Below are 9,906 nucleotides of genomic sequence, written 5' to 3' on the forward strand. Positions count from 1 at the left end.
AATTCAGGTATGTTTATACTATTTAAAAAAAAGTATTCTCTTAGTACGATTTTGACATTTCTTATATTAGCCGGGTTTGTATCGTAACTATTCGTAATAGATAAAAAAGAAACATGAAGCTGCGCTTATTCACTTCCTAATCCTGTCTTAACTATTGATATATCTTGATTATTGCGGAAGGAACCTATTTTAGGAGCAAGTTTTAGGCCCAAATCTAAAAGCAAGTTTTCTTTATTTGTTTTTTTGAAGGGCTTAGAAGATCTGGGATACTTCCCAAAAGCACAGTGTGTACCACAGAATTATTACAACAGAACTTCATGAATGTATTTCAAAGAAATTTTGCGTATTAGATTAAATAATGACGAACTAGAAAATTTGTTTCCATCTAAAATTGCAAAAAAATATAATGCGGAACAGCGAATTATCTATCCATTTAATTTGAATGCTTTTATTCCTATTATGTCGCCAACTTTCTAGGGTAGTATTTTTAGAATCTTAAAACTCTGCTGATTTAAATGGTTGAATTTATTCTCTTTTTCTTCTTCTTACACTTAGTAGTTATTTGAAGATACATATGATACATTGAAGTGGTAAAGATGAGCGTTTATAATTTACCTCCAGTAACCTAAAATAGTGTTTAGAATAAAACCAGCATAGGCATAGAGATACAGTTGCAGTTGTAGTTGAATAACAAGTTTCAAAATTTAAAAAAAAATTAATATCAATATTAAATTACAATAATAAAAACACCTATCACCTCTGATGTCGACACGCCTTGGAGCCTTATAAACTGTAGGTTTATAATAAAAATATTACGATAAAATTGTTATAAAAATATTTTATTAAAAAATCACATTTAATTAAATATTTAAAATCGTTCATAAAATATTCTAATATTAATAAATTGTGAATGTAATAATATAACATTATAGAATGTATAGATATGGAACATTAGCTCACAAGCACGATTAAAAAAACAAAACTTAACTTTGTTAAAAAATAAATTGAGATAAAGATAATACTGCATTTAATAAAAATGAAGTTTTAAGAACAGAGATTAGCTGTTAAAAATTTGTTGATGATTAAATAATACACAGTTTGCCCCTACCTAACATAGACCTTTTAGAAGCTTTAAGTAAGTTTCTTTTAACGTAATCTGCCGCCCACCATATTTATATAAAAATTAAAATATTTATTTTATTTTTTTAAGTAACTATAACAGATTATATAAAGTGATTATTCCTCATTATATTCTTGTAAGTAGAGTTACATCTGATATGGAGGCACCCAACCTCCAAAAGCTTTTTCAAGTTCTTCAGCAACAGCAATACACAAATGATCATTATACGGTGAAGAAACAACCTGAACCAAAAAAGAATAATGTTAATAGTAAAATCATTAATACATATTTAACTTTTCAAAGATTAGTATAAATGCATTAAAAATTAATTTAAGCAATCGTAATGTTTAGCTTTGATGAAATATCATGGCCCAGTATTTATAATTTTAAAAAATAAATGCACATAAGCATTTTTTCCGAATAAAGAGAACTGTATGAAATTCGTATAAGTTAAATCATGGATGAAACTACTCTATTGTTCAAATGAATATATTTACATATTAATCTATTTAAACATGTAAAAAATATTGTTTAAAAATAGGAATTAAAAAAAAGAATCAACATCTTACTCCTTCTAAATGATTCCAATTTAAATGTTCAAACCTTCAAATCATGAAAATTTTATTAATTAATTGTGTTACCTGAATTCCAACCGGTAATCCATGCATAGACAAACCAAGTGGAACTTGAGTGACTGGAAATTTTAAAACATTGAATATTGCCCAATATCCGTAATTGTATACGCGTAAGAAAGAAGCATAATGATAAGAAGCATCCAACGGGCTGCTTGGAAACAATAGTACACCGTCATTTCCTAGCATTTCCTGAACATTAATAAGAAATAATTAAATAATGTATAAGGGGAAAATGTACATATATAAAAATTCTACATAAAAATTAATAATTTAATTACAATAAGTTCATTGTTTATTAGTAAATTTTAATATTCGATTCCTACTACTTGTTCATAAGATATTGCCATTGGAAAGAGTCTAGTACTAAAAAGTTCCATGGAAAAATCTCTCTTCTGCCCTTTTTGAAACCTTTTCGTTTTGCTAATAGGAAGATCGAAACTCATTTGAGAAAAGTTCACCAATCTGTGTGACCATCTGAGCAAATTTGAGGCGTGATCAATTTTATTCTTTAAATTAAGGCACGTCAACATCTAAGCTCAATGGCAACCAGAGTGCCTGCCGTCCACCAGACAGTTGTCCTCTCGATTCAGACATCACTTTCCTAGGCTATTAACTCCTGACAGTAATTCCTACCCTCGCCTTTGTCAACATTATCTAACAGAATGGGCTCAGATCTAACAGAACAGATTAGTTCCTCTTTGGGGTACAATGTAGCAACAACTATTGCTTTATTTCAATACCTCACAGTAACGTTTAGATAATTAGTGAGAAATTATTTTTTAAACCAGAGAAGACAATTAACAAAGAGCTAAATATAAAATTGTTTGTTACTGACAAATGTATACATATCACTAAAAGAGTTGTATGAGTACACCGTATCATTTTTCTCTCCACGTCAAAAACAATAGTAGAAGTTTATCAAATGATGGTAAATTACAATAAAAAAAAAAAATAGAAACTTATAAAACCCATGTTTCAAATTAAAAGTTTTTTGTTTGCACCGAGTGTATACTTTGTTTTTTATCCTAAATATTAATAAACTTACGATCAATTCTTCGCGCAATTCAGCCGTTTCTTTTTCAGCCCAGGATGCTTTTGTTGGTGGCAAAATATGTAGATCGATTAATCTCATAATAGAAGGAAGAGTGAAGTTACATTGGCCAATTAAAAGTTTAGGTATTTCTGTCACTAAGCTAACTTCTTTCTGTAAACATTGAGAAGGCAAAAAATTACCCAAATGAAATAAAAATCCATGGTAATATTAACAGCAATAAATCAAATATGACCTACCTCTCGATTACCTAAATCCTTAGCAAAATTTGTAGGCTCTTTTGACATAGCATGTCTCCACAAAGCAACCGAATGTTGAAATCCAGGTAAATTTATCTAAAAATAAATTAGAATTGAAATTAATTGAAAAAACAAATAAATTGTGAAAAAAATTTAAATTGCTCATAAAAAAAAGAGAACATATATAATCTAGGTAAATTTATCTAAAAATCTTTATGACCGCACGATATTCCAAGTTAATCCATTTTAACGAAAAAAATGTCCACTAAAAAAATCTGTAAAATCACCAGCAATTGGTCATTTCACGTGAAAAAAGCTACCTTTTTTGCTTGACCTAAACCCTATATTCTCGTAATAAACCTTTGTTTTTTTTTTTTTAAATTATCAGCCAGTGGATAAAATTAAAATTTGAAAAAGAATTCTAAAAGTAAATATCGTCTTACCTTTTCAATATGTGATTTCGATTTTGTGCCTAAATGATCAACGACCTTAAGCATGGTTTCAATAATTTCTTTTGCTACTGGACTAACACGAATATCACCGGGATCCAAGACGTAGAAAAAGCGTACTTCTTCTAAATTTACCTTTCAACAAAAATAAAATTAATTAAAAACAAATTTCTCTTCCTAAACGAACTTCTGAAGTTGAACGAAATCCAAAATAAGGCTGAAATAAATGACTGTAAATAATAATAAACAGCATTATCCAGTACTGTTCAATATTTTATAAAAAAAACTGCTAAACCATTTGAAGATGTATCTTCAAATACTAGAAAAGCATTTTGTTTTTAACAAGCTACTAAATTATTTCCTCGTTAATAAGGATTTCTTCTTCTAAAATATTATGCCAGACATCTTGGTTCTTTTTGTTTCATAGTTTGGTTTTCACCAATCGTCTAGTATTGGACATCCAATCGATTGTCTCAAATTAAAACTGTCATATGTTATGTCTCATATGTTCAAAGTCTCGTTTGTTCAAAGAAATTGATTTAAGTAAAATGAATTATATCATAAATGATATGAAATTCTCTTAGACGCATAATGCATAATTTATAGGAATCTTTTTTTTAAAAAAAATGAACTTTTAAGCGTGCCATATAGTGGTAGAATATGTGAGGTGTGTTATGTTTTACATTTAAGTGTCTATTTGCTCTAATGACAATGGAAAGAAGTTGTAAAGAAAAAACTTTTTTTCTAAACTCAAAATTACAAAGTGTTCTCTCTTGATTCATTAAATTTAAATGAGTTCCAGATTTTTCAACCCAATTCTTCAGTCCAGTCACTCAGGAATCTTTTAAATCTTGACCGAATCTTGGGAAACCTGTTTGATATAAAATTGCATTGTGTCGCTAAAAAAAAAAGACAGACAAACTTTTAAAAGTGTTATTATGTTAGTATTAAAATTGCAACCGAATAGTTTTCTCTAGTTCTAGAAAGCAAGAAATAAACATAAATGAGCATTCCTTTAAACTGATTTCATAACCGTTATGAAAAATACCTTTTCGCCTAATTTCAATTTCTGCTGGTTTTCACCAAGTAGAGTACGAAGAATAGGAGTAATATCTTCTGCATACCTCGTGATTGGGCCTGCAGTAACCATAGTATCACCTTCGGTTCCAGTCCGGAAGGTCAACCCCTTTGTGGTTATTAAACCTTTAAAATATAATCTTGTTTTTAAATAAATACAAGTAATTAACAACATGAAATGTTACTGACTGTTGTTTACCTGTTGTAGGTTTATGACCAAAAAGTCCACAGAAATTAGCAGGCATTCTAATAGATGCTCCTATATCTGTACCAATACCAAGAGGAGAACCACAGGCAGAAATAATGCTAGCCTAATAATAAATAAAAAATAATTTAAACGTTGTGCAGATTAAACAAAAAGTTAAGAAAATTATCTTTATGAACGAAAATAAACAAATGCATATATCTTCTAAGATAAATTACACCAGGAAAAATTACGCATCTACATATGAAAAGTGAGTTTACTAACTATAATTTTATATTCTCCAATAAATATTCTTCAGAAAATTTAAAACGTTAAAATGTTTGGTAATAACAAAAACAAATATTAAGCAAAATCTTTGCGTCGTATTGCAAAATATATGTTATGTATAGAGATATAAGCCCCCGAGGAGCCCCACTTTAAGCCTTGGTAACCACCTAGTTCTGTTGGAGGAGAGGGGAGGCAGTAGATTAGGTATGTCACTCCCTGATCCAAAACACGAGGAGAATGAAAGGTGTACCTCCATCTCTAACCCCTAATCCACGCAGACTTGCTGGTAAAGTTAAATGCCCTATTGAGTTTGCGTTGATCAAGAAAGGTTAATTACTCCATGGCTGCAACTGATAGCTTATGGCTGTTGAAGATTATGTTTCCACACAGTCACTTTTGTTCGGCATGTGTTGCTTAAAATGTCCAATTGGATGCAGAGGCGCCAAACCTCTGAGGAAATTGCTATGTCTCTTTCCCGTACCAGGTAAACACAAGTTTCGACTCGGTTTTTTCGGTTTTGGTTTTTCCCCCAAAAATTTGCATTTTTCTTGAAACTTTTTTTTTAATATTATTATTTAATACATAAACGATTTTCATTAAACTGAATTTCCGCCTCTAACCGCTTAGCATTGTGTTATGTCGATTTCATTGAACAATGCATGTTTTAGCGATGTACAAATATATTGTATACTTTCATTATTAATGTGCAAATCGAATGTATAAATCGTACTCCTTACCTCTCCACCAGACGATCCTCCAGTAGTTCTAGTGTAATTGTATGGATTTGAAGTTTGGCCATAAACATTACATCTGGTTTCGCACCATAAATTTAGTTCAGGCACATTTGTTGTACCCAACAAAATTGCCCCACTTTCTTTTACCCTTTCTACAACGACTGCATCCTCGGTAGCACGCACTCCTTTACGACTTACTAAACCACATGTGAAAGCCATTCCTTAACAAAAAAAAATATTTTTGTTTATTAATGACAATTTAACAGATTAATTGGCACAAATTGTAAGTATCACGAAAATTTAATCATATAAATGGTGGCGATAGGAAGTCGTAAAACTCTTCCACAAATTATTTTTCTATCATTCAAAGATAACATAATGTTCTGATCATTTTCCACCGAATAGTGATTATTGATAATCAACTTACCTTTAGCAGATGTGCTTTCTTTACTTGTGAACGGCACACCAAGGAATGGTTTCTGGGCTTTTAGCTCCTCCTTGGTTAAGTTAGTTTCTTGAAGAAATGCATCAACATCTTTTGCTTCTTTAATAGCGTCTTCAAATCTAAAGTCGACTACTGCGTTTAATGTAGGATTTACTTCATTGATTCTTTCAATATAGGCTTGAACAACATCTTCAGATTTTAACTGAAATTTAACATTCATCTTTTTAATATTCTATTCTATTTAAATTCATACAAACATTCTTATTATTTGGTTAAATAAAAAGCGTTTAAATAAAGTAAAATCATCGAAAAGATGGAGTAATGACTATGTGGATTCATTATTGCGAACGTCAATTTTCATCCACTGCAATAAGTTTGAGTCCTGTTTGCAAAATAGAATTCGGATTCCCTCTCTACTTCAGAGATTCGAGAGTGTGACAGTAACTTTGTAAAAGGAAGAAATGCTCTAGATGAGCAACTTTTCTAGGTTTGATACATACCTCTCTATTTCTAATCTGTTCAGCCAAAGTACAGGCACTATATTTAAGAAAACGGTGCTTTATATTTGGTAATTTAGCCAATTTCTTTTCATCCCCATAAATAAAACCAAAAATAAAATCAATAATCCAATCAAACAACTCTCTTATAGTGAAATAAAATATTAATAATATTTTCTTTGCAAGAGCTTTGCAATTTTGACTTTCTTTCCTTTTCGTCCTCCTGGATTTCTGAAAATAAATAGATAAATAGAATTAAAATCACAAAAGGTTCAGCAAATTTATGAACTTACAAGAATCTAAAGAACAAATTAACATAAAACTAATGGCATTTTTGATGATAATTAATTTTCTTAATTAAACAATAACTATTGGCCCCAGCCAACATGGCGAGTTTGCACTGAATCAACGGCTAAGGCTGGAAACATAGTGGAGCGGCGAGCGAAGCGGCGAAATCAAACACAATTTAACATATGGGACCGCGCATAGTGGCGAGCAAAGCGAAGATAGAGCAACTCAATCTATTTCTAGTTTTTGTTTTTGCCGCTTTGCTCTTCGCTATCATCGCCGCTTTGCTCGCCGCTCCACTATGTTTCCAGCCTAGGGTGCGTTCCACTAAGCGACCACAATGACCACGCTCACGACCGCGATTTTGCCCGTTCCACTTGCTTGCGAGCGTTGCGATCGAAAACCCAAGTGGAACGGACTGTGGGCGTTTTAACCGTTCATGGTAAACATTACATATGGCGGCCTCGAAAATAAGTCAGAAGCTTGAAGAAGTTATTTTTTAATTTTAACCCCGTTTATAAGCAGTTATACTAAACTTTATTAATTATTGGTAAAGTTGACTTATATTAAAAGAATATATATAATTCAATTTTTTATATTACATTTTAGTGGAGTATTTATAAAATTTACATTTAGATAAAATTAAAATGTCTTTTGTGGCAACAGTTGGATATTTATTAATAATGCATTAGAAAGTTCTTTATCTAGTACCGATGAAGAGTGGAATGTAATTTTACAAAATCGCAATGAAAAAAAGCGAAAACTTAGGCCACGTATTATTAGCTATCAGTGTAATTGATCTTTATTCAGATGAAGAATTTAAAAGTTATTTCAGGTAAATGATTTTGTGTTATTCAGTGATTTAGTATGTAAAGGGATAAGTAATTATTTATTTATTTATTTATTTTTTGTAGACTTTCGAGAAACACATTCTATTATTTACACGAAATTATACTTTCATTTACATGAGATAATTTTTTCGGTCGCCATATTTTGTTTTAAAAATTGCGCCATATTTCTGAACGCCCACTTCGACCCAGCTCTACAGATGGGGCGTTGTGGGCTTTGCGTGAGCGAAAATAGTGACGTCATTAGTGATGTTTTCGCCACGACCACAACGACCGCGGTCGCCAAGTGGAACGCCTAAAGGTATGTTTTGGTCGTTGTGGTCGCTTAGTGGAACGCACCCTAAACATCCAACTTTTCCATCAGTATTATTTTTATTTAAACCGCGATAACATTTGATAATATCGTCATGCTCAGTGCACTGCCAACTTCCGGACGCTCCATAGAGTCAACACTGTTTATCATCGGAAAGTAAATGAGGCTACCCAAGAAAGATTAAATGTAAAGACCGGATAGGGAAGCCTGACGATTTTGTTCGCGAAGGGAAAGTACAGGACTATTTTACTTTTATAAGAAGACATCCTTTGATATTATTTCTATTAATAATTAATTTGTGTACCATTTTATTTTCAAAACAAAAGTAAAAAAAAAGTTACGATCATTACTCTAACGGAGCCAATTGGATCATAATCCACTTTCACGCCTTATAAATAAATAAAGAATAATTTAACAAGTTCATTCTTTACCTAATATATTTATCATTAAAATGTTTTCCAATCAAACTATGGGGATATTTTTCATTCATGCCAAAATTAATTCCACAACAAACGTGATAATTGTATGAGTAATACGTGACGAACTGAAATGAATCAGCAGTCTTTTAGCACAAAATACTGTGCTTACTACTATGACAAAATATTTAAACAAATTTGTGCAAGACTCTTTTATGACTACAACAATAACAGACAAATTTCAAGGGAAAATTAGAATTAAACAAATCTTGATGAGAATTTTTGAATAACGTATTTATAAAATGTTAAAAGATACTTCAACACCAATGCAAAAAAAAAAAAAAAAAAATTAAATTTGCGAAAAATGGCGCAACTCTTAAATAAACATTTTCTTCTTTCTTCTCATTATTTTTTTTAAATGCAATTAATTTTTTATTTAATAGTCCATCTTCTAATTTTCCGTGTATGTTTCAAATCCACAAATTAAGTATGATCCGATGTGCCATGTAAATGTTTACGGATCATTTGATAGAGAAATTTGAATATATAATTCAAAAATCAACGTTCAAAATTTGTAGAAGATCGGAGCATATGTTAAGTATAGGGAGGATAAATGGATAATAATTTATTGTCAAGAAAATTTTTGTCTAGCTTGAAAGATTCATCTGGGTTAGGAATGTTCAATGTGTGAGTTGTTTGGTGAACTAACATAAAAAGAGTTGATTATTATTATTAAATATTAAAAAAATATAACAATAAATACTCACAGAACCAGTGGCCATAGTTTTTTACTTTCTTTTACTATCCCAACTAAATATGTTCAAAATTAAAAAAAGATTAATTGTGTCATTTAATCTAAACACGGCCGATTTAATGAATACTTATCAATTTGCACTAATGCTGCGATAACCTGCTCACTTATAACATCTTCCCTCTACACTTGTTTACTAGCACATATACGTCTTCTTCAAGAAACATGCTAGCAAACGTAAAAAAATCATAATATTCTAAAGTATTTGATACAAAAAGTACACTTACTCATTACAGAATATTTCATAATAATTTACAATTGGGTAAATTGAAAAAAAAAATTAAAAAATTTATTATTAAATACTGCAACGTTAGTACTGATAACGGTCAATAGATGGCATGAAAACCTTGATTTTAAAACTGGTCTTTTGGCTTTGTATTTTGTAAAATGTATTCTAGTCTTATTATCGTCTCATCTCACTATTTATGAGAAGTTGAACCTTTTGGAAGTGACTTTATTTTTAAAAAAAATCTCTTGTTATCTATCCGTCTTAAGGTATCTATGACTTTCT

General features: G+C 30.6%; 1 protein-coding gene across 1 annotated transcript; it reads right to left on the reverse strand.

Annotated features, from left to right (window-relative positions):
• Positions 1-818: 818 nt before the first annotated feature.
• Positions 819-9,519, reverse strand: LOC141458311 (fatty-acid amide hydrolase 2). Its single transcript, XM_074136104.1, has 11 exons — positions 9,352-9,519; positions 6,723-6,950; positions 6,205-6,424; positions 5,781-5,998; positions 4,771-4,882; positions 4,543-4,697; positions 3,489-3,629; positions 3,046-3,141; positions 2,801-2,959; positions 1,762-1,944; positions 819-1,362 (listed from the first exon to the last, which is right to left on the reverse strand). The coding sequence occupies exons 1-11, from the start codon at positions 9,364-9,366 to the stop codon at positions 1,267-1,269; spliced, it is 1,623 nt and encodes a 540-aa protein (XP_073992205.1). The 5' UTR covers positions 9,367-9,519; the 3' UTR covers positions 819-1,266.
• Positions 9,520-9,906: the final 387 nt, after the last annotated feature.

Source organism: Rhodnius prolixus, unplaced genomic scaffold, assembly GCF_049639745.1.
Source record: "Rhodnius prolixus isolate KJV_2025 unplaced genomic scaffold, Rpr scaffold_5, whole genome shotgun sequence".
NCBI lineage: Eukaryota > Metazoa > Arthropoda > Insecta > Hemiptera > Reduviidae > Rhodnius > Rhodnius prolixus.

Excerpts from the sequence above, each read along its gene's own strand:
- LOC141458311 (XM_074136104.1), bottom strand. Across the intron at positions 5,999-6,204 it reads AGAAAGCACATCTGCTAAAG|GAATGGCTTTCACATGTGGT; the intron begins GTAAGTTGATTA and ends TTTTTTGTTAAG. Across the intron at positions 4,698-4,770 it reads TGGTCATAAACCTACAACAG|GTTTAATAACCACAAAGGGG; the intron begins GTAAACAACAGT and ends TATATTTTAAAG.